The sequence below is a fragment of the Centrocercus urophasianus genome, unplaced genomic scaffold (genome assembly GCF_019232065.1).
Source record: "Centrocercus urophasianus isolate 14NV4802_14NV808 unplaced genomic scaffold, USGS_Curo_1.0 seq_2, whole genome shotgun sequence".
Lineage (NCBI taxonomy): Eukaryota > Metazoa > Chordata > Aves > Galliformes > Phasianidae > Centrocercus > Centrocercus urophasianus.
In genome coordinates this window covers 2,785,408-2,809,484 of record NW_024884755.1, presented here as the reverse complement: position 1 = coordinate 2,809,484, position 24,077 = coordinate 2,785,408, and the positions used below count along the sequence as shown (strand labels likewise).

The 24,077-nt window shown below is 37.8% G+C and overlaps 1 protein-coding gene across 5 annotated transcripts in view; it reads left to right on the top strand.

The window, feature by feature from the left end:
- CHD9 (chromodomain helicase DNA binding protein 9) overlaps positions 1-24,077 on the top strand; it is an 80,601-nt gene that overhangs the window by 29,088 nt on the left and 27,436 nt on the right. For all 5 annotated transcript variants that reach the window (XM_042821280.1, XM_042821277.1, XM_042821279.1 and 2 more), the window contains exons 5-14: positions 5,396-5,733; positions 13,245-13,356; positions 16,433-16,579; positions 17,232-17,300; positions 17,387-17,442; positions 18,634-18,751; positions 19,234-19,320; positions 20,727-20,864; positions 22,540-22,661; positions 23,545-23,788. In XM_042821280.1, the coding sequence (XP_042677214.1) occupies positions 5,396-5,733; positions 13,245-13,356; positions 16,433-16,579; positions 17,232-17,300; positions 17,387-17,442; positions 18,634-18,751; positions 19,234-19,320; positions 20,727-20,864; positions 22,540-22,661; positions 23,545-23,788 (1,431 nt within the window). The remainder of the gene's footprint in view (positions 1-5,395; positions 5,734-13,244; positions 13,357-16,432; positions 16,580-17,231; positions 17,301-17,386; positions 17,443-18,633; positions 18,752-19,233; positions 19,321-20,726; positions 20,865-22,539; positions 22,662-23,544; positions 23,789-24,077) is intronic.

Sequence of the window (24,077 nt, the reverse complement as noted above, 5' to 3'; positions counted from 1 at the left end):
GGTGGTTCTGCATGTGGCAGGGGGTTGGAGATTCATGATCCTTGAGGTCCCTTCCAATCCGGGCTATTCTGTGAAAAGCTTGAATAAAAATTCTGAAGGGAAGTATGATAGCTTAAAGCATTTGCAGTTTTCAAATTCTGATGTGATCACAGTGTGAAAATAAATGACAATCTGATTTGGGCAGAAGCACAATACTGATCATCATTTAGGTGATTCCTGCATTTGTGGTGTAGCTGGGATATTGATATTATTTCAGCGACTTGACATGCACAAAGGGATTCCTTGTTTATGAATTAACATGGACAGAGATGATGGAGTGGCAGTGCAAGAGGATCAGGTTTCCAGGTGGCTAATTTTAGCTGCTTTCAGTGTGGTTGGATGTCAAGGTCATGTTGTTCTGCCTCAGGTCCTGGTAGATGAGCAAGAACTGTGTTCTCACTCAGGACACAAAGTACTTAGTGGTCATGTCTTCCTGCTAATGCCTCCTACTACTAGAAATAAAAGAATCTTCAGAGGCACTGCAAGTGTAAAGCTTAGCTTTTCTGTTTTCTACAATAGGTAGGATCATTATTTAATTCTTAGCTAGTATTTCAATGAGCATATGCATGAGTGAGAGCCTTTTAAAAAAATATAAATACGTGGAATATAATTAACTCAGGAATGCATGATACACTAAAATACCAGGGAAAGGCATTGCAGGTCCTCAGAGGATATAGAGAATGGATGCAAGTCAATAAAGAGACTTGACCGTAAAGACTGTGCACGGATAGAGTTGAAAGCAGTCCTGCTCTAGCATGAATGGCCATGGGTTCTGGCAAAAGCAGAAGAGATGTTTTGTTCATGGAGCAGGTAAGGCAGGATCTGGGAGGATTTCCTAGGAGATGGAAACTTCTTGTATGTTAAAAACATTTTCTTCCTAGGGCTTCCTTTGAAGTTGATACACAGGGGATGTGGAAAAACTACTTAATGTTGTAGGACAAATTTGAAGTGCGTTTAGGTTTTCAAAGGAAAAGAAGAAAACTGATTGTAAGCATTCATGGCAGTGGTTTCCCTTGCTGTGGGAAGTACTTTTAGGCAAGTGAAGTGCCTGTCTTGCAAATGCCATGCAGGTGTTGCAGAAATACTTTTCTGCAGAACGCCTTCAGCAGAGTACTGGTAGGAAATGGGATGATCAATGACTTCCTCTCTGGATATTGTCCAGTAACCTGATTGTTTTGACATTAGTTTAATTAAGATACCAATCTGATGTGTAATGTACCTTCTACCTCTTAAAACTGTGTTCGAGTCTTTGAATGCTGCTTATGTACTTTGAATAGTGGTGCTCACCATCTCCTGTGAATGTGAGGCACGTGTGGTGAAGTCTACAGCTGTTGTCTTACTTGTTCCACCCTTTATATCCCTTAAGGATAGCCCTTCAGTGTGAACAGCAGCACAGCCCATACGTGCTGCTCCTAATGGCTTTTGTGGGTGGCAGCAGCATGAACCTGATACAGAGCTGTGGTTCTTGACACTTCCTGCTGCCCACAGGACTCAGCCGACTGAGCCCCAGTAGTGCCACTTGCTGCTGTTTGCTGAAGCTGTTAGCAGCCAGAAGATACCTGGAGCTGTTCTGAATCATTGCATTGTTTAGTGTTCAGCTATATTTGGATGACCATCTTCGCGACCATGAAAACTAGAAGCTTGTTTTTACAAATAAAATGCTCATTTTGTAAATGCGTGACTGCTTTGGGGCTTTCCTTTCCACTTTCTCCTACATCTTCTTCAGTTAAAAATTCCTCTCAGTGCTGATGGATGGAATAGGTTTGCAAGCTGCTGGCAAAAAGATGTGCACCTGGGGGTGTCTGATTTGTGTCCCTTCTCAGTGATGGGAGGGTTTTTTGCTTGGCAGAAGACTTCGCCCTTTGTGTTGTACATTGTGCAGCTTTTGGGGATTTGTTTCCAGTGTACATGATAATTTATAACTGTTTGTTTATGACAGTACTTTTTTTAAAGATTTAATCAATACTCAGAATAAAAGACCCCTGCAGAATTAGATCCTTACGTTGCTTTGATTGCCAGGTACATGCAGATACTGTTCTTTGTAAAGCAAGGGTATTTCTGGTTCTTCTAATCTCAAAACAATTGTGTTGCTTTGTGATTTTGTTTGTGTGTGTGACAGTGGTGACTTCCCTGATGCAGGTTTCATTGCAGCTTTATTTAGCTTGTGATAGCTGGCTGGTGTCATCCTCCGTCTTCATGGATGTTATTCTCATATGGTAGAAATGTTCGTAGCAAAACTGAAAGAATATGTTTTCAGTTTTCTAACAAACAGCTTAGTGTTGCTGGTGTGCAGGACATGTAACTTAATATAGAAGCTATAGTATGGCCCAAGAAGTAGTGGGTCAGCCTCCAGGTTAAAACAGCCAGTCACCTCGACCAGCGTGCTCCCAGTTCTACATGAGGGAGGTAATAGAAGCTGGTGAGGAGTAATGTGGGGGGCAGCTTTGAGTAGGTATGTCATAAGAAACTTCTTTTAAGGCAACTAAATGTTTAGGAAGATTACTTCAGAAAATTGCCAAAAAGCTACCATTGCCATTATTACCCACTAATTAATTTGGCACTTTTGTTTGTTTGTTTGTTTTTCTCAGCCCCAGAATGGTTCAGGAAGGTTTCAGTGTACATTTAAAATCCTCTGATGTTACCAGCTTCAGTAGCTGGTGGCTGAAAGATGAAATTATACTGAGAGTGCATTAGGAAACTTCCTTAATTTTATTTAGCTGATCTCAGAATGCTAAAATAGTACATTATTTAGCATTTTGCTAAGCTATGAAATTGTAACCCTGAGAGATAAATGACTGCAATTTCAATTATAGGTTGGATAACCATAACATCAAAGTGTCTTTGCTACAGTTCTAAAAACTAAAATGAAAATTTAATAGTTGTCCTTGTAGTTAAGCTGCATGCTTGCAGAAATATGCTTGAAGGTAATGACACTGAGAACTAAAAAAATTCATCCCATGTATCTGTACCACTGAACAATGAAGTTCATCTTGATATAAGGCTGAAGAAGTGAAATCACAATCAAGACATATTCTTTAACAGTCCCAAAATCCTAAGAGAAGTCATATCCCAGTCTATTTCCTGATTCTTCTTACATGGGCTTCCAAGAAAAGCAAGGATGTTGATAGGGAATAGCAATGATGTCAAAGTTTCTTATTTTTCTAATGACTTAAAAAAAAAAAAAATAATCAGAAAACCATACCAGCTGCTTGCTTCTCTGATACGTTGACAAGAATAGAACGAAAACTTACCGAGTCTATTAGAATAGCATCTTTTATTAGGCAGAGATTATCACCTGGCCGTGTCCTGTGTGATCGAGCAGGCCTTCATCACAAGGTGTGTGATGGTCTGGGCAGAGGGGGGAGGGGGAAAAGCAGGGTATGGGTTTCCTCCTTGTTCTGAAAAAAGCAGTGAATTCTGCAAAAGGACACTTACGTAATCGCTGTTGCTTGTTTGGAGTACAGAATTCAATTGCAGAAAGAAAAAAGTAAAAGATATATTGCAGGACAAAACATGTTTGAGGCCACAGCCCAAGGTTTTAATGCCTGTGTTGCAGCCTCTCCATCTCGATGCGAGACTCGTCATGTTGCAGGGAAGCCTTGGCCACAGGAATACGCAGTTCCCACAGTTTTCAGCGTAAGAGAAAATAGTATTTGCAGTTTTACAGCAGGAGATGGAAGAGGAAGAGTTAATCCCGATACCACATGTAGGGAAGAGCAGTCCTTTGGGGGTTAAATTGCAGAACCTAATGGAATAATAACTGGTAGCACCATCTGCTGGCCTACTTCCGCAGAAGGAGTCAGTATTTTTAACGACATCTCTAATATTCATGCTGATGCATTTTGATGCTTTGTGCATTCATTTCTTTCTGTGCTTTGTTGGAATCTGGCTATCTGCTTACAGCTGTGTTGGAAATCCTGCTCTGGAGGGGCGGCGGGCAGGCTCTGCCCTACCTGCGCCAGGCGATCAGCGGCTGTGTGCTCACCAAGGGAGGAATATGTTGATAAATCACAATGTGCGTTTGTGGAGGGTTGTGCATATCTTGGCTGCAGCTTGCTAAATAGGCCATTTAGCAATCTTCTTTCAATGCTTTTCTCTTGAGCACTGCCTGGGGTGCTGAAAAAGCAGAGGGCAAGCCTTTGTCTGACGCCAAAAATGTCTTCAGTGAAGAGGCCAAGAGGAAGGGTAAGTGAAAGCCTGAATGAGTGGGAGGAGGAGGGGTTCTTTGGGCTAAAAGGCTAATGGGATTGAATAACCTTCCTTATTACTGGCTGCTGCGGCGGGAGCCGTGCTGCATCGCCATCTTGAGCTTGTTGCTGTTTGCTCGAGCCATGGTTATTTGTTAGAGCTTGTAGGCCTTGAGGTGGCATTTCAGTGATCCCGCGCCGGCCTCCCTCCCTGCCGCAGCACCGCTCTCTGCCTTTGATGAGGCGCGGGTAGAAAATGGATCCAGTGAAGTGCACTGGATTCAGCCTGGAAATGTGTTTGGAAATTCCTGGTGGCTTTTCTTCGTGCTGTAGTCAGAGGCGCCTTTACGGGTGAGAATGTAACATAAGTGTTATCTGCCGGTTTTTGTCTGTTTGAATAGGAAATTCTTTCCATTCCTTGGAGGGGGAGGGGAAGAAAGCAAAAACATGTCTTCTGGTCTGTGAAGAGCCTGGTGGCTGGGGCATTGCACTTGCGTGTAAACAGCCCCGCATTGGAGAAATAGCACTGAAAAGCCTGAAAATCAAAACAGGACGTACATTTTCTAACTCAGATACTGGCGCTATGTTGGTCGTAATAAAAATACTGCTTTCTGATCCTTTTATCAGGGAGAGCAGTGTAGGCTTGGTTTTGGATTGCTTTTTAAATCTTGATTCTGTTCTAATGATTCTGTTTAGCACCGCTTAAGCCTTGTGGATATGATGCTTGCTCTGAGGTATTTGTGCCCCGGTATCTTACCAAAGAAGAGATGCTAATGCTCTTACTTTGGGGAGGTCTTGGTTTGTTCCGATTTTATGAGGAGAATATTTTCTGGGGATGTTGGAGATGTGCATCAAATGTATGGGAATGCTTGAAAGGCTACAGATCGGTGTGAGGAACTACAGAGAAGGAAAGAATGCTCACAGAATTAGGGGAAGATTTTTTTAAAACTAATTTTAGGACATAGACTGGTTGTTTAAAGTCAACAATTGATGTACTTATTCTGAAACCCACGCCATTCTGTGGTAAAAGCAGAATTCCTTCTTTGTTGTGTCTGTATGCGTCTCTGCAAGTTTAATCCCGGATTTAAAAAGCTTGCACTTTTTCTTCTAAGAAATATTTAGTATCTTAAAATAAGGGTTTTTTGTTTACTTTTTGTCTCTTGCCGCAGCCTCCTTCCTCCAAGAAGACTGATGGTTCAGGATCACATACCAAGTCACAGAATACCCAGGTGAGGGCAATGTCTGAAAAGAAGCAGAGGAAAAAAGCAGACTCTGAAAGTAAACAAGAGAAGGCAAATCGCATAATATCTGAAGCGATTGCAAAAGCAAAAGAGAGAGGAGAGAGAAACATCCCACGAGTAATGAGTCCAGAAAACTTCCCCAGTGTTTCAGCTGAAGGAAAAGAGGAAAAGAAAGGTAGAAAAGTTAAATCGAAACCCAAGGACAAGGAAAGCAAAAAGCCAAAAACTGGTTCCTCATCCAAAACTAAAGAGAAAACAAAAATTGGGTAAGTAGGTTTAAATGTCTTCTTACTTATCTTCGGATTTCTCAAATCTCTGATAAAAGTGCAAACTGCTTACTGATAATGTTCTCGTTTACTGCCTACATAGAATTCTTCCTAATGAAGTCCATGTGTGGACTTTCTTGTTCAGGAACAAGAGTGCTTTGTTTTCTCTTCAGCTGAAATCATTTTAAAGCTGTCCTTTGAAAGGAATGGCTTCTGTATTTTAAATTTATGCCAGCATTACTTTATACTTTCTTTGAAGCATAGACAGCACCAAATTATCTTTCATCTAGTGTTGTCATCTGTTCTGACTCCAAATTAAGTTTATCTGATAATATAAATGCTGTGTTTGTCAATTCTGGCTTATATTTTCGATGTATGGTAAACTGCATAGGACGAAACTGGAAGTTTAATGAACTTGCTAGCAGATGAATGTTCTTACAGATATTGTGTGCTGTATCAAAAATACAATGCATATTTGTATTTTAAGTATTTTGTGTTCTTTAGTAGTAGCAATTTAGAGTGTCCTGTTAAAGATTCAGGATACAGCAGACTCAGCTGTATCGAGGTGGGCTCATACCCTTGGGGTAAGAAGCCTCCAAGAAACATGTTAGATGTCAGAGAGCTGCAGGGAATTCCATACCTGGCACACTTCTGACTGCAGAGCTAACCTAGTTCTCCAGGATACTTTTAAAAGAAATAATGTGATTTCCGACATGAAGCTTGTCAGTCAGGACTTGAAACAGAAACCTCAGCTATGGTTCAATTCTGTTTTGAAATCCTTTGCCCTTCCAGTGAAAACAGAAATAGGAACTGGCATATCTGGCTAGATTTAAATGCCTTGTATGCATATTTCATGTTTAGACAGCATAAACGAATGCTCTTTTAATCAGCCCGTTTCTCTGCATTTCTGCTTTTATTCCTAATGTGATACTATTCTTGTATGCTCCAAATAAACTACTTGCTTGAGAATTAGTCCGATATTATAAAGGTTACTGTTCTAAATGTTACATGATTTTAACCAGAACTTTACTGGCCTTAATTTTTCTGTTTACTTATGGATTTGCAAATGAATGCTGCTTATGCACCTGAGCATTTCATCACAATTCCTCCTCGATTCCCCATACCCCATCTCTTCTGAAGTTGAGTTTGGGATATATACTCCCAAAGTTGCTTTCATATTTATTCGTGTTGTATAGCAGACATTTTGTGGGTCGTTCTAATCAGGAAGCTTGCACACTACTGTTGGCTAGTGTCGTTTTCTGGAACCTTGGCGTGTGTTGCCCTAAGTATGCTTTGTAGCTGTTCATCCAAATAATTAACAGAAGCTGCTGAAAAATAATCCTTTTGATATGCTACATAATTCCAGTAATATTTTTTAATGAGAATAGTCAAATCAACTCTTCCCTGCGAGTAACAGTTCAGCATTCAGTTTCGTCTTCATGAAATGCTTAGCTGTGCACATCAATTTGCATCCGTTTTCTAGTTGTCACACAGCAGTATCAAATGACAGGTAGACATTTGTCAAAATGTTTTTAACAGGGATGCTTGCGCTTGATCTGAAGCTGGTAGACAGCCTCCTATTTACGTCAACCTTAGGTAACTTGGCCACAAGCTGTGAAGGTTTGCATCCCCATTATTTACCATCCCAACTGCCTAAAGCCCCAGTAATATTCTGTCGGGAAGTGTGATCAAGTAAACAGTGTGGGACAGGTAGATGAAGAGTCAATACTCAGAAGCTGTTAGAGAACTGTGAAGTGAGTCTTCTGGAGCTACTTATTACAAATTGTACAGAATTTACATAGATGCACAGCTGTCCAACAAAGTATATTGTTTCTGGACACCCACGTGCATTTTTTTTATATGAGTACTTTCACGTGGTATTACGTTATGTTGACTCTATTTTATATCTTATATAATGCGTGCATTTTTACAAATAACATATCAACTGCTTAGCAAGAGTATGTACTGCAGTGATTTTGAAGAGCACTAATTGCAAGAAGACCCAGACATTTGTTTAAAAATAATCCTATGAGTGTTTACTATGCCAATGTAATTATTGATCTTATGTAAGTAGAACACTTACTCTAGGATGGCTAAAAACTGCCTATTCATAAAATAAAACTCCCACTGAACCTTAAGAGTTTTATTATGTTGAAGTAATATGTTAGAAGGCAGAAGCAGCTTATTAGGTGAGAAGGAGAAGGGAGAACTTGAATTTCGTGAAAACCTTGGGCTTTCTTTGGGAAATAAAACTTCTGTAAGCTGTAGAAACCTCAAAGGAAAAGATATTAAAGGGGAAGACACAACTAAATTTTATATGCAACTCTTCTTGCTTAAATGCAAGCATAAAACCTGAAGACAGTAAAAAAGTCATTAAAAATAAGTTTATAGCAGTTGAAAGTTGTTTATCAGGTACAGCTCTTTAATGAGCAATGAAACGATCAGCTTTACAGACAGTGAAGATGTACACTGAAGAAACAAATGAAGTGCACGTTAGGCTGTAGTGAAGAACTTGTGTAAATGCATCCGGCTTTCCTTTTAAAGGCAGTTGGGCTGTGACACATCCATCCCTGCAGAGTGCCTTGCTGCCCGCTGGGCCGTCTCTCTGGAGGCGCTTGGAACTGGCAGTAACGGTTACAGCTCAGCTCCGTTGGGATGCTGGGAACCAGGCTGGGGGAAGGAGCTGTGCCTCTCAGAGGGGCTGAAGTCAGGCTCGTTGTGCAGGTGACCCCTACTTGCTTTTAACTTGATCTTTCACATCCCCTCTGTTATCAAACGGGGCCTGAGTGTGCCTTCTCTAGTCAATGCTCAAACAGCAGGTTGTTACCTGGATTACGCTCGCAGGCATTGCTAGTGTGTAATGTGGCCTGTGCTGCTCCTGAGCAGGATTTAGAGTTAGTGATCCAGCTGTGAAAAGGATATGCTCTGCCTTGCTGAACTGGCAGAGTGGAACTGGCATGCTAGTTGCTGAACAGACTTTTATAACATTGCTTGTGAGCCAACGGTTTCTATTTAAAAAGTCTGTGTTTAGATGTAATGCGACACAGCTTTGCTGGCACTGAGCAGCCCTCGTCTAGGGTCACGTTTTGGCTACTGTGTGCTTGGGCACAGGGGAGATGGCATGATTTCAAACAGACCTTTTCTCACTAATTAAATTGGTTTGTCGCTGGGGACTTCATGTTAACTGTTCACATTTTCTGTCATGATTCCTTTGAGATCTGCATATAGAGAAAATTTATAGTGTAATTCTTTCTGATGGATCACAGTTAGTTAGGAATTAGTAGCAATTATTTTCCAGGCAGGCTGTATTTTCTTTCTGAAGTCTCTACTTAAGATTATTAAACCTGTGACCTGTTTAAGTCAAAGAAGCAAGGCCTGTGGTTTCAGCCCATTGGTTTAGAACTGGATCCAAGAATTAGTAAAGTTCTGTGCCATAAAGATTGGTAAAGATAAATGAGTAAGTTTGTTTTTTGTTTTTTTTTTTTTTTAAATTACCAAGCGTATGACAAGCTATTAGCAGTGTAAGAATGCGTGTATAATGTATTTAGGGTTACCAAATGTGTCACCAGTTACCTTTGTATGTTGATTACTGATCAACTTAACTCTTTACAATTAAGTTACTTTACAATTTTTGTGAGGACTTCAAAGCCACCCTTCATATGCTGTCCATTCAGCCATCTATTTAGGAACGTAAACACGTAATGTTTTGCATAGAGCTCCTAATGACATGCAAGCTTTTAAAATTGTTTGTGATTTCAGTTCATCCATTTAAGGTGGTAGAATTTTTGGTTTAAATGCGTCTTTTACCACTTTATGTAAGGGATTGAAGAGTTACAAATTTGTGAACGTTCTGTTGTTCAGAAAAGTAGATTGGCATTTAGATTATATCGCTCTCAAGTATTCCCACCTACTCAAACACAAAATTAAATATCACGGCCCTGATGAAAAGCAGCAGCTCTGCATTAGTGATATAAAGGGTGATATCATTAGAGTACCTATAACTAAATAAATCCCCCTCAGGCCTTAGGAATTAGATGTAACAGAATTAAATCCGGAGTGGTAGCCCTTAAATTCCGAACTACTGTCATTTATCAGAAATAGTTTCATCATTTAATGTGCTAAAGGAGTAGTTGTGGACCCTGGTAGAAAGTCTTTATATCCTCTCTTGTTGATCTGGTGCTGCTAAGGTGATCTGAGTCCTTCCTAACACCAGTTCACAGCACTCCTGCTACTGTGAAGGGGGAAGGAAAAGGAAACCATTCACATTATGCTGACCTTGCATCATTTAGGGCTAAATACAAGAAAGTCTTGAGAATTTCCTAGCAATCAGGCATTGTGAATTCCCTTATTGTATAATTTGTATAAGTCAGACAAATGCTGTTTAATAGGTCTGTGCACAAGTGGAAGAGATCTTGTTGAATCTTTTTATTCCACTCAATAGCAACCCCGTTTTTTTCGTGCCTTTAAAGGGCACAAATGTAAAATTTCATCATCCTCCTGGGATGTGTTTGCACATACTGAGCCACGACTCCTTGTCATAGTTTCCTCTACTTCCAAACTCAAGTTTTGATGCATCACTTGTGCTTAAGTGATGTATTCTTAAGTCTGCTAATTACTGCAAAATATTTGAATGCACAACACTATGGTCTTGTCAGGAAAATAACTAAACGTTTTTTTTTTCTTGCATTATGATTCCCATTCTGTATGAGCTTGAAATGGCTGCTTGTTCCAAGTAAGACTAGATGAGTGCTTAAAAAAAAATCTGTCTGCAATCCAAAAGTTATTAATTAGAGATATATTTGGAGGAGGAGATAGTGGGTAACATTGGGTGTTAGTATTATTTATTAAACATATGCTGAAACGAGGAGAGCAGCTGTTTTTATACTACCAGTACATCTCCCATTTGAAGAAGATATGCAGTCTTATCAAGGAGATATCTGCTTTGTATTTTGCTAATAGAATTTTTAGCAAAGGTTGGAGTGATTAAAAACACTTAGTGCTGTAGTTCTATTATTAGTAATTAAATAAAATACTTTGACTACAGATTAAAATACTTGGAAGGTGGCTTTTCACATACTGATAACCACTTATTTACTGTTTCTGTGTTTTAAGAATTAAAAGTGATGCATTAAAGGTATGCTTTGAAAGTCAGCAATATTGTGCTGTTTCTTACATGCCTAATGTATGTTTGCTGTTTTCTTTCTTTTCTAATACCTCTTCATGTTCAGTGTTTTAAGGCTTCTTCATAATTTTAAAGCTCTTAAAAGTGCTGACAACTTTGCAGTGGCATTGTTCCCTTATCAGGAATGAACCAGGTTCTAACTGGCTGTTAGTTTGTAAGGAAGAAGTTGCAGCATCCAGAGATCTGCTCCTCAAATGGTGGTACTTTGAGTGGTAGTTTTGTAGACATAAAACACTCCAGGAGCTATGTGCTTAGGATGAAAAGTATTAGTATCTCCTGAGGTGGCTTCTTTCTGGTCTCTTCCACTGTTGTAAGTTTCTCATCATTTTTATTTTACTTTGTTGATAAAGAAGAAGGAAAAAAAAAAGTGTTGAATTAATCTACCTTGCCTAATCATTTTATTTCTCTATTACATAATAAGATACTTTAAAGACACAAGTGAAAGTGAAATTGGAATGGAGTCTAGTGATATGATTTATTCTGAGTGTGCAGAGTGCTGTTTCCTTTTCACAGAAAGATAGTTGCTGTTCAGAACAGTTTGTTTCAGCTTGGCAGAAGGGATGGTAGCCAAGTATCTTTATGCTTTCCTGCAGAGATTTACAAACTGGCAAAGCAACTTGCTCTCAGTCAAAAAAAAAAAACCTCAGAATTGATCCAGTTTTCAGGCTTCTGAAAATCATTGTTTTCACGTAGCACATTTTCTAATAATTTTTTGGCCAAAATATGAACAGATTGCATTTTTCTAATAGAAATGCATGACTTTAGCACCATGCTGTCAATCAGCAACTTATAATATCAAAGAGCATGGTGGTTCTGGGCACTGGATCAGAAGGAAGCGAAACTATGCATGTATTCCTCTTGTTGGCATCATATCCACAGAAAAGAAGAAACATTCAGAGCAGTGACGTGCAGGGAAGATATTAAGAAAATATCAGGAAGATGCACTTGAAGACAAGTACTGGGTGTAGGAAATGGAAGATAAAGAGAGACAGATAAAGAGGTGAACACCAGGTACCAGAAGTTGGCTTTGAACAGGAAGCTCTGGAAACAGATTTGTCATCGTGCTTCTCGCACATTCATCGTGTGTTGCCAGTGAAGTTCAGTTCATACTGAGTCAAAAAAGATGGAAGTAGATAATGCTTTTTTTTTTTTTTTTTTTTTTTTTTTAACTGAATGTAACCTACTGGCTAACAACTGAAAACATTGTGAAAATACTCATTTTTATGAAGGTCTGTAATCTTTTTGTCTGCCATGTTATTTTATCTATCCCTAATGTTTGGTAACTTCATTTTGTTTGTGGACTCCTAGTTTGATCGTCATAAACATCTGATGATTCTCCTAGTTAGACTCTGCCAAAGAGGAGCAAATGAGGAAAGTGTTTCAGCCATCACCTTCTCTTTGGTGGCTTTCCAGGTGGACAATATTTGGTACCATTTTGGGATCAAACATATCAGTTATCTGTATAAAAGTTAGTGTCTTGTGCTTAACTGGTTCTGTAAAATGGCAGAGACCGTTTGTGTGTTGTGTCAGTTTTCTTATTTCTGTTATGCAGAAGTGACAATTAGATGGCATGTAAAATATATTTTTAAAGAGCAGTGGTTGGCACATCTTGAATATGAAAAAGGAAATATTTCAACTCGTTAGATAAAACAGATTACTTTGTCGTAATTTCTAGCATAACTTTTCAGCCTGTACTGATAAATCATTAGTGCTCATTCTTTAGAATTGATTTCTTTAGTACAGTGCTCTTAGAGAGAAATCTGTGTTTTGAATACGGCTTATTATGGTGTTTTTTAAGACAAACAGATTGGTACAATTTCCTCTTATCTGTTCAGTGACAGACTTATACATACAAGCTACGCATGTCAGGCGGCTTTGAATCATTTTAGATTGTTGTCCAGGTAATTTTAAAAATGTAAATGAGAAGAAATTTTACAATGAGAAGCTATTTGAACTAAGTTATTTACTGTCATCATCTGCAGATGACAATTACACTAATTTTATCTTTGTAGTTTCTTATTGTCTGTCTGGATTTTAGATTCATCTCAAATATTTGTTTATAGATGTATAGTATTTGATACAGAGAACTTTGAGATGAAGCTGACTGCTTACCTGTACAGAAACTCACTAACAGGAGTATGAAACATATTATCAAGTTGTACTGTTCTGTTCTGTGAAGTGTTTTGCATTCTTAAGGGTGTGGGGCTTTTTGATTTTTATAGTAACAAGAATTGAGGGTATTGGCTATAGATTTGACACTGTTTTTAAGCTTGAAGTAAACTAGTATATAGCGTTCATTTAGATGGTTTTATTTGTTTTCCCCTAACAGAAAGCTAATCATCACGCTGGGTAAGAAACAGAAAAGAAAAAATGAATCTTCAGATGAATTGTCTGATGCTAAGCAGACTCCACAGAAGTCATTGAAAGATGAAGATTCACAGGTAAGTGATCAGAATCGTTCCCCCTTAAATTTGTATTTGTCTATAGGTTTTCTTTTTCCCATCTCTCCAGTGAATTAGTTCTTTTCATACAGTGGCAGTTGACTGCCTCTTTCTGTCAATCGTGTCTCTCTCTCATAGATGACAATCTGTATGTTATCATTTCAGCACGCTGGTAGGCTCTAGTTGTATCTATGAGGACTGTTCCAAAAGTAATGAAACCTATTTTATGATGTTGGCCCACAACATCAGAGACAGGTGTTGGTGGTATGGCAGTAGAGGTTCAACCTTCCTGTCAATATCCTGTTACATTTTGTTGCCTTGTGGCAGAGGGGCAGTCTGAGAAAATGATGTCTGACATGGAAGTGTTTATGAAGCAAAGATGTCATTGAATTCCTTTATATGGAGAAAATGGCGCCCATGATATTCACTGACACTTGCTGAATGTTCATGGAGACCAAACAGTGGGTGTGAGCACACTGGGGTGGTGAGTGTTGTATTTCAGCAGTGGTGACAGTGATGTGAAATACAAGCTGCGCACTGGATGGAAATGGAAACCGGTCACACCACAAAGTGAAGAGTGTCACAATCAGCTCATCTGAACAAATCACCTGATGGTGGTGCCTGTGTGGAAAAATAGTGTTTTATAGGTGGGAGTTTATTCCATCAACTAGCGTCATTGTTCTCTTTGCATCTGTTCTAATTTCCATGGAAACAAATAGAGGAGGTATTACTTTCAGAGCAACCAGTGTAGAACACAGCTGAAGGAAGTGCAGGATTGAGGGTTGAAGTGGTAGTCATTCTTTTCAGGAATCTCTCCCTTTTAGCTGTATTCACTGTTTTAATAGATAGCCCTGATATATTCGTTCGCAAAATTCATGCACAAGGAAGTATGAACTATGTAAGTGATTGTATCTTATTCATATGCATATTAGTAACAGAATTGTAACTCTCTTCCTTTGGGCAGATTCCATTAAAATGTAACATTTCATTCTGAAAATGTGCATGTTTTTATTCTGTGGCAGTTTCATTGAAGGAGATGTAATCAATATTTGTAATAAATTGTTGAGTAAAAATTAATTGTATGATCTGATGATAATGTCAGAAAATAATCATCAAATGCAGAGCTGACCTTTAGTATTTTGCAGATTATAATGGTAGGGGGGAAAAAGGGATCAGAAGCCATTTCCAGGAATGGTTTTCTATTAAAGGTGATAAAGTGCCTTGGGTAAATGTTACCTGGAAGGGAGCATGGAATGATTTATTCCTCAGGGTGTTTGTCTTAGTGTGGAAGGCCTGTTTAGTAGATGTAAAAGGAAGTAAAAAGTGGTTTGATGTTCTGAAGAACTATAGGTTAGCGATTAAATTCCTGTCATCACATGAATATAAACTTGTGGGTCAACAGCTGTAATTCAGAAGACTGGAGACCTTTTCTTTTTGGTTATTGATTCGGGCTTTTTGCAGTTTTAGTTTTAGTATTAAATAGTTCTTCCATGAAGGGAAAGGACTGGTGATATTGAGTGGTATCGTGGAAAGGAAATAATTGTGCTGCTGAATGCCACATAACGCTGCTGTGCTAACTGCAGAGGAGTTGGGGAGAAGCATAACAAGAAGAACGTCCATTACTTTCCTTCATCTCTGCTCTAATTCATTCTCTGTTTAATTTTTCAACATGGTCATAATTTTCTTTTCCTATTGCAAGTAGCTTTCTATTTCTAAGCCCATGGGAGCAGTAATTTTAGGTTATTCTCCCTAGTTCATTTGGTATGCTTAGTTTCTCAGTAAGTGTATTCTTTAAGTATGTTGATTTATTTTGTGCATCAGATGTTTATATTTATTTACTTGTGACCATATTTCTCAGTGCAGGGAAGTAATACAGCGTTTCTCAAACAAGGGAGATTATATATTAACATTGGAGAGCGTATGTCTGCTGATGTTTTATTAATCATTTCATACATCAAATAAAGACATACTGAGAAAGCCTGAAAATGCTTTTTAACACCTCAGTAGGTTTTGAAAACTTTAACTACTTAATGAATAAAATGTAGCTCTTTAACCTTTTGCTCTTAATTCCTACATCATTTTGCATAGCTCCTATTAACTATCATTTTTAATAAGAATGTTCCTATCGTTGTTTTAAACTGTAATGTGACAATACGTTTTTTTTACGTTGTTTTAAACGTTTTTATACATGGTTTTAAACGTAACGTGACAAAAACACGAAGTTCCTTTTTGTGTTAAATTCCCACACCGCACCTCCCTCCCCTCAGCCTCCACACACACACTTTTTATTGATGAATAGTAATTTTAGCTGCTTTATTGTTGAAAGCTGATTGTTTGTTTCACTGTCCAAGCATCTCCAGAAGAGCGATCTGATGCTCATTCTTTGATAAATGCTGTGTTGTGCATACTTCACTACTTCTCTCACTTACCAAAACACTTCAGAAGTTGTCATTAAAGTATAGCAAGGCCTTTACCATCAACCAGCCAGACCAAGGGTTGAACTTAACAGCCAGGAAGAAAGTTCTGGTTCTGCAATCATGTTGTTACTTAATATCTGCTCTGCAGAAGCTTGTATAACAACAGGGATGTTGGGTTTTGGTCTGTTCACAACTTTTTCTTCTTCAACTGACTACTGCACTGTACTGAAATCACCGATGGCTTTTCCTAAATAAAAAAATTGCTTTGCTGTGTAGCTCACTATAATGAAATTAATTCAAAGAAACTCATTTACTTTGCTGATTTTATTTTGGTGATGATCAGTTCTCTGAAACTATTGAAATTGAAACTATTGATGCTGTCTTATTGAAGATCTGCTATATCCTGATGTTCTGTGATTCCTTTTGAACTCTAAAAATAGAAGTATCGAACATTCCTATGAAAAACATAAGGGAAAAAGGTAAAGTTTAGTTGTTTGAAAATAATATTTAGTGGCTATTTTTTCTGTGATTCACATGCTTCATATGTTCCATCAAATTTTGGCCTTCGGTTTTGGTTTAACTTAAATATTCTGAAATTTGCAATCCGTGTAAGAGGAAATGTTTGGTAAAGCTTCTTAGCTTTCTTCTACTCCATGCAGAAGAGAAGATCAAATCGTCAAGTTAAAAGGAAAAAGTATGCTGAAGAAGGAGAAGGAAAACAATCGGAAGAAGAAGTTAAAGCTTCTGCAAAAATCAAAAAGAATTCTGCTCCTTTACCTGCTGAGCAGCCTTTACAATTATTTGTGGTGAGTAAAATCCGCTTCGGTGTTCAGGGTAAATCTACGCTTGACACATGCTGCACTGTTTTCATTTTACTTACGTGTTTAACATGTCTGCCAGAGTTGTTGCTTCTCCATCCTTGTGTAATGAAGGTCACAGTGTGTCTACTGCATCAGAGTAATTTAGCAGCAGAAAAACAATAAGTCTGTTTTTGGAAAGCATTGGAATCGCCACTGCTTGTAAAGGGAATTTATATGAAAAGTATGTATGGAGTCTGATGCTTTTACCTGTACTTTTGCACATAGTTCTCTCTATAAATCTACAAAGCCTTCATTTTAAGGTTAAACGTCTGGAAGATTTTGGTTTAGTATGGGAATGTATTTTGCAGCCTGAACAGTAGTAATCAAATATCAGTTGAATGAAAAAGACAATCGTATTCAGGTACTATTTTTTCCTTAAAGCAGACGTGTGTATGTTCAAGGAAGAGTGGAAATATTCACTGTGTGCAAAATTTCTTTACTGTCATGATAGACTGCTACCTTTGAAAGTTGTAGTTAACCTTTATTGTTGATCTTTTAACAAGCCACTCTTGTTGATGAAGCTTTTAAGCCTGATATGGTTGAAAAAAGAGCATTTACTGCTATTTATAATGATAGCATTGTTTTCCTATGTTTATAGGAGAATCCAAGTGAGGAAGATGCAGCAATTGTAGACAAAATCTTATCCTCTAGGATAATAAAGAAAGAAGTAAGTGATTGTCATTGGATGAAATTATATATTTTAAAATATGTTTCACTTCAGCATTTTACATTTCCTCTAAATTTTCTTCTTAGGTATCTGCTGGGATGACAGTAGAAACAGAAGAGTTTTTTGTAAAATACAAGAATTAGTAAGTATTACCACATTGTTCAGTTGAAGCTGTTGACTGAAGTGTGGAACCATATTCATATACCAAAGTTTTGTGCTACTGGAGGATGGCTTATGACCAGTTTTTGTCATTTTTCAGATTTCTCTTTGCAAACTTAAAACTGCTAAAAATCTTTGTTATGTTATGAATAATAATTGGCAAGTTAATGCTGTTTGGAAACCTGCTTTGACCAGTAAGCTGCCAGCTGTGGTTGCCGAAAGAACAGAGTTTTTTGAAAATGTTTATTTATTAAATTCACAGGGGCAACGTTGCCTGAGGCTAAGTTTAATTTCATGAATTTAAATGAGCTGCTTTTAGATTTACAGTGTCGGGCATTTAGGAGAGGCTGGCGTAGGTGTCACTTTCTGTTTTGAGAAGAAAAAAGCTTTTCTAGTTATAGAAATGAATTTACATCAGAAGCAGGAAATAAGGAATGAAGAAATGGCTTTTTCCATATTGTTTTTTTCCCCATTTCATACCTGTCTTCTGTCCAGCTACTGAATCTGACTTCAGAAAAATTCACTTGAGGTACGGTTAGTTGGTATGGCTACCACTGAAAATAGTGCTCATTCTTCTTTCTTCCTCTACCCTGCTTCTTCACGTCTCTCCTCTTAAAGGATCTGATTGCATTTTCCTTTCTGATGTGGGCTCTGCTGCTGCTGCTTATGCCCCTCACTGATTCTTTAGATTAGTTTAGCTATACTGTAGTACACTTGAAGAGATGCTCACGTTAAGTACATGAAAAAGCTAGGTCCAGTTAAGTTCTTCAATCACTGAAGGATATTCTTAGTTCTTTTTCTGTTGTTGCTTGCATCTGTGGATTTATGGATATTCTCTGATAAAATGTCAGAAATTGAACTTACTTAAGCTCACTTTTAAATGTGCTTGCTTTTCCTCTCAGGCCACTTGAAAGAAATCTGTGAGTCCAGAGAGTTCTATGGACAAAGAAATAATACTACCTTAACTCGATGCATGTTTGGAAGATAATAGATGATACAGTTATTTGGAAGAATAAATCTTTAATTGTTGCAGTGAATTCTGTCTTAAATGATAAAATATTTCCTCATTTGAATGAAATTTTGGTTTATAAACTGAATTATTTTAACTATGTTAAAAATAGATAGTAAGCCATGGCTTACATTAATATATTAATGTTAATCTCTGTAATTTCAGCTCTTATCTCCACTGTGAGTGGGCCACAGAACAGCAGCTTTTAAAGGATAAAAGAATCCAGCAGAAAATAAAACGGTTCAAACTAAGGCAAGCACAAAGAGCTCACTTTTTTGCAGATGTGAGTATGAAATACTCAAAATAAAAGTTATGATGAATATTTGCTATTAAAATGCAACAGCTGAATGCTGAGAAGTAAATTTAGCCATTAGGACTGGGTTTGCATTGCAGCTGGGGGTTGTTTGTTTAATGTAATTGTAAGAGCAGGCCTTCTGGAGTCACTGACCTAACCTGGCTTGAATGGCTTGGTAAATATAGGATCATTGGGGTAACTACTTCCATGTGAGAATGAGGGAAAGATTATTTTTGTGTGGCTAGGTTCTCCAATATATAAACTTCCCAAGACAAAACTTTATGGCTAAATAAATAGTTAGGGGTTGTGGTTTGTAAAGCATCAGTAGTTTCCAATTACAGAATTCATTCGTTCTTGATCAGATTTTGTCTGTGATGAGACCAAATCCCAGCATATGCCAGCTTTTTTTTTTTTTTTTTTTTTTTTTTTTTTTTCCCCCTTTCAACTGATGTATTATTCTTACATCACAGATGGAAGAAGAACCTTTTAATCCTGACTATGTTGAAGTAGACCGGGTATTAGAAGTCTCTCTTTGTGAAGATAAAGACACTGGTGAGGTAAGTGTATCTTAAAGCATGTCAAGATGATATACCTGACTAGTAATAGTATTTCTAGCAGATTTTAGAGTTAACACATTCATGATTTCATCATGATTTTAGTCCTCAATAATATTTTCATTGATCCACATCAATCTTGCCATTACCTTGCATTACTGTGTTTTTTTAAATAGAAATCGCAGCTCAGTGGCTTTTCTTTTTACTGATATGTAAAAGTAGAAGATACTTACAGGGTTACTGATGCAGTAAGTTGAGTCAGTGACAAGGAGTCACTGTGGTAAAAGGCACAAGAAGGCAAGCAATAAATATCTCAGATGGTGGTTCTCTCTTCTTCTCTCACTCTACCCTCAGGCTTTTGACAATCAGCAGTTGAGATGCTGGCGGTGGGCTCCTTCCTCAGTGTTTAACAAAGCTCTTCCTGCACCCAATATATGTTGGCTGCTCCAAAAGTAATGCCTCATATTTTATAGTTTTGGCCCAAAATGTCTAAGGTGGATGTTGATGGTGTGGCAGTAGTTGCTGAACCTTCCCATCAGTAGTCCATTACATTTTGTTGCCATGTGAGACATGGCAGCAGAGGGGCAGTTTGATCAAATGATGTCTGACATGAAAGTGCAGATGAAGCAAAAGTGTGTCATTGAATTCCTCAATGCAGAAAAAATGGCACCCACTGACATTCATTGATGCTTGCTTAACATTTATGGGGACCAAACAGTGGATGCACCCAGATCTGTGGGGTGGTGGGTGGTGTGTTTTGGCAGTGGTGATAGCAACATGAAAAACTGGTCACATTGCAGACAGGTGAGCAGTTTTACAATCTCAGCATGTAGTCAGTCTCTTGTTCATTGCTGGCGAAAATGCAGAGCTAATAGTGGTGACTGTGTTGAAAAATAGTGAATTGTAGCTGAGAACTTACTCTGTCAAATAGCATTACTGTGCTCTTTGTATCTGCAGTTTTCATGGAAATAGGTAGGAGGCATTACATTTGGTCCAACTGTTGTACCTGGAAAGCTATTACAGAGCAGAAAGCAAGATTTAAAAAATGGCTTAAGTAGCCTGATTTGAGAATGAAGGATATGTTTTAGGCAGCACATCTGTTACATTCTTTTGGGTTTTTTTGGTCATTTCCACTATTACCAGAAACATAGCAATTTGTCTTCCCTGACTGACAGTTACATGTGGGTAAGCAGGATTAAAAAGTACTCTGAAGTTCTACAAGAAGTAAAAAAAAAAAAATAAAAAAAAAAAAATGAGCCAAGGATAAGTACACAGATTACTCAGAAAGTATTAGAAATGTATTTTTCTTTCCAGGTATATCCCATAAGTTAGCTCCTCATGTAGTAAGGTATATTAACAGTCTGTATATTAAACTGAAAGCTGATAACATTCAGAATTTTCTTCTGCAGCCTGTTGTTTACTATTTAGTAAAATGGTGTTCATTGCCATATGAAGACAGTACGTGGGAGCTGAAAGAAGATGTAGATCAAGCAAAAATAGAAGAATTTGAACAATTGCAAGCTTCCAGGCCTGACTCAAGGAGATTGGTAAAATTATGCCTATTTTACTTGTCTGTCTTGGCAACTTAGATTTTATCTTCTCCACTGTAAGCTTCTGTGTTAAAATGTGAGACTTAGTGACATTCTGTGTAAAGGATTTGTGAGCTTACCCGAGTTACCTAAGGATAAAATTTTCATCTAAATTGTAACTCTGTTAAAAAGAATAAACATTTGGAGAAAATATGAAGCATTACAACTTTTTAAGCTTTTAACTAAGTGATGAGCAGCACATTGAAAACAGCTATTATAGAATCTAAGCACCATTAAGATGAGGAGAAAACAGAATAAAATATATTCATCCTCTTGCAGAAACCCAAGTGAAGTCTTGTGCTTTAGCACTAAAGGAAGTTGACAAGCAGGCCTGTCAAACAGATTCCATAATTACTTCCTGCTTTCATTTTTCTTCTTTTAATAACGAGATAGCTGAAAGGAAGAAAAATACATGTAACAGGGAAATGTGTGTTGTCTTTAAGTTATCAATCTTCTGTCTCAGAGTAGGAGGGGAAAAAAATACTACTTCTATTTAAAGTCCTGTGTATGTCACTGTCGTTGCTTACCCTGACTGAAGACATAGGAGTGGTACACCACACTTGCTCTAATTATTTTTTTTATGTAACTGAATATGCACAGTATTTTAATTTGTAGGATTTTATTTTAATCTTCTTTTGTCTACAAATAATGACAGTAGTCACGGCTAACCTCTTAAGATTATATTTTTCATTTTTACGGTATTTATTTAAAACCCTGCTATTTTGGCATTTGAGAAGGCCTTAATAATATACATCTCTGTTACTGTATTTGACTTGGAGAAAAAGAATTATTGAAGTGCAGTGTACTACTGATAGCCATGACAGCATCAGCAACAAGTATTTTTTGTTCCAGGCTCCACCACATACAAGCAAGTATTTGCTGAGTGCAACCCTGCCAGCGGGAGCGTGGCTCCTCCTGGTGTGGGGATGTGGGCAGATGCTTGCTGGTGGTGGAGGGGAGGAGGCAACAGCAGCTGCTGGGAGGGGAAAGGAACCCCTGCTTGGGGAGGGGGTGCCAGAGGATGCTGACACGGGAAGGACAGAGTCACGGAATTCAGTTCCGAGTTGCCAGATAAGGCTACATGAGTCAAGAGTAAATACAAGCTTTCATAAACCATGGGAAATGTGAAAAGTGCAGCTGATCGTACAGCTGATCAGAAAACATCTTACTAAAACTGTTTTGCTTGAATTTGTGAATTTGTTCAAGCTGTAACATACAGCTTGTTGAAGAGAGTGTCTCCTGCGGAATCCTACTTAGTTGCAGTAAAACAACTTCATGGTTTCTTTGTTAGGTTGCCTGCTATAATTTAATTGCCAGTCTGTTGAGTACCCAAGCTTGGAGCCGGGGAGATTAAGATAACATATTTTGATACTGTTAGTCTGTTGTTTTGTGTCCTTAATATTTTTATAGTATAATCTCTAATTTTAAAAGTATTAATTTAAATAGGCAAATACAAATTTCAGTTTTCCGCAGACTGGCCATTAGTAAGCAATGTCAACAGTGACAGCATCCCAGTTTAAAGGCTAAGAAATTTCCTTCTAAATTTGGGTGGCTAGGCTTGAGAAAGAGTAGAACTGTTTGGGGGGAAATTAAAAAGTACGTGCTAACTTTCATACTCGTTTTTCTTTTAAAGGACCGACCACCTCCAAACTCATGGAAGAAGATAGAACACTCAAGGGAATATAAAAATGGCAATCAGCTCAGGGAATATCAACTGGAAGGACTTAACTGGCTTCTATTCAACTGGTACAATAGGTAAATGCATGGATTTTTTGTTAGCATGAATGTTTTAACACAGGGAGTGAGTGTTATGAGGAATTAAACTGTTTTAACTAAATTTATCTTTGTTTCTCTGCTTAGAGCTGAAAAGATACAATGGAAAAAAGGAATTGCTCTTCCTTTGAAACTTTGAAAACTATGTTTTTATCAACAGGAATAAAAGAAAACAAATCAAAAAAGAGTCAAATTCACTGAAGATATATTTTCAGTCATAACATTTTACTTCATAGTTGCATGATCTACAAAAAAAAATGTTTTCAATTCTCAATCATCCTCTCCGTAGCTGTATGAGCATGCATGCTAACAGAGTGAAGAGCTGGAATATGTGGCTGAGCATGAGCACCCAGTGGTTCTTTGCATAGTTGTTTGATTATATGCCTCAGTTTTGGTTTTGGAAATTCAGGGGAAGTTTGGCACTGATGCTTTGTTTCATCCTGTTTGTGTAATGGTAGCTGGGATGCTTTGTATTTGTGACTTGTATGGAGATTATTGATCACTAGAAGATTCGTTATGGTGGGCGTGCTTACAGGAAAACTGATTGATTTGAATTTCTTTAAATTGGGGCAGATGTGGTCCCAAAAAAATAACCTCATGATATTTCTCTAAGACAACCTCATGGAACCTTCTGTTCTGAGGTTTTGCCAGTGCTAAACATGATTGAAAACTGTGGTTTTGTGCATTAACTTATTCTTTCACCAAAACCAGTGAACGTATGAGTGTCTGTTGCAGTACCTCAATTCTGAATATTGTTTTGAACCGTTATATTTGAGCTTTGTTTTATAAATTGTCCTTTTGAGTAACAGCTTGAGCACTGTACTTTCTTTGACCTGAATAACAAATAAATGTATTTTACTTTCAGACGAAATTGCATTTTAGCAGATGAAATGGGTCTTGGCAAAACCATTCAGTCAATTACATTCCTCTATGAAATCCTCCTGTCTGGTATAAGAGGGCCTTTTCTGATCATAGCTCCGCTTTCCACTATAACAAATTGGGAAAGAGAATTTCGCACGTGGACTGACCTTAACGTTGTAGTGTACCATGGAAGTATGATCAGCAGGCAGATGATTCAGCAATATGAAATGTACTTCAGGGACTCCCAGGTATCGTAACATCACTTACGTGCACTGTCTTTCCCAAGCTACATCTCAGCTAGTAGGGTTGAAAAGTTCACTTTATATTAGCTGTACATATGTCTTACAGAAAGCCTATTTACATTCCCATTGTGTTTTTTTAAGCTTTTTATTTCTCTAAATCTTTATCATATTCTTACTGAGTAAATTTTGTGGAAGTGGTTGCAGCAAGATGTATGATGCTTTGGTATGCTAAGAGGAGTTCTTCAATCAAAGAAGTGATACAGATAACATGTGGAGATTAATGTGTGTGCAGATA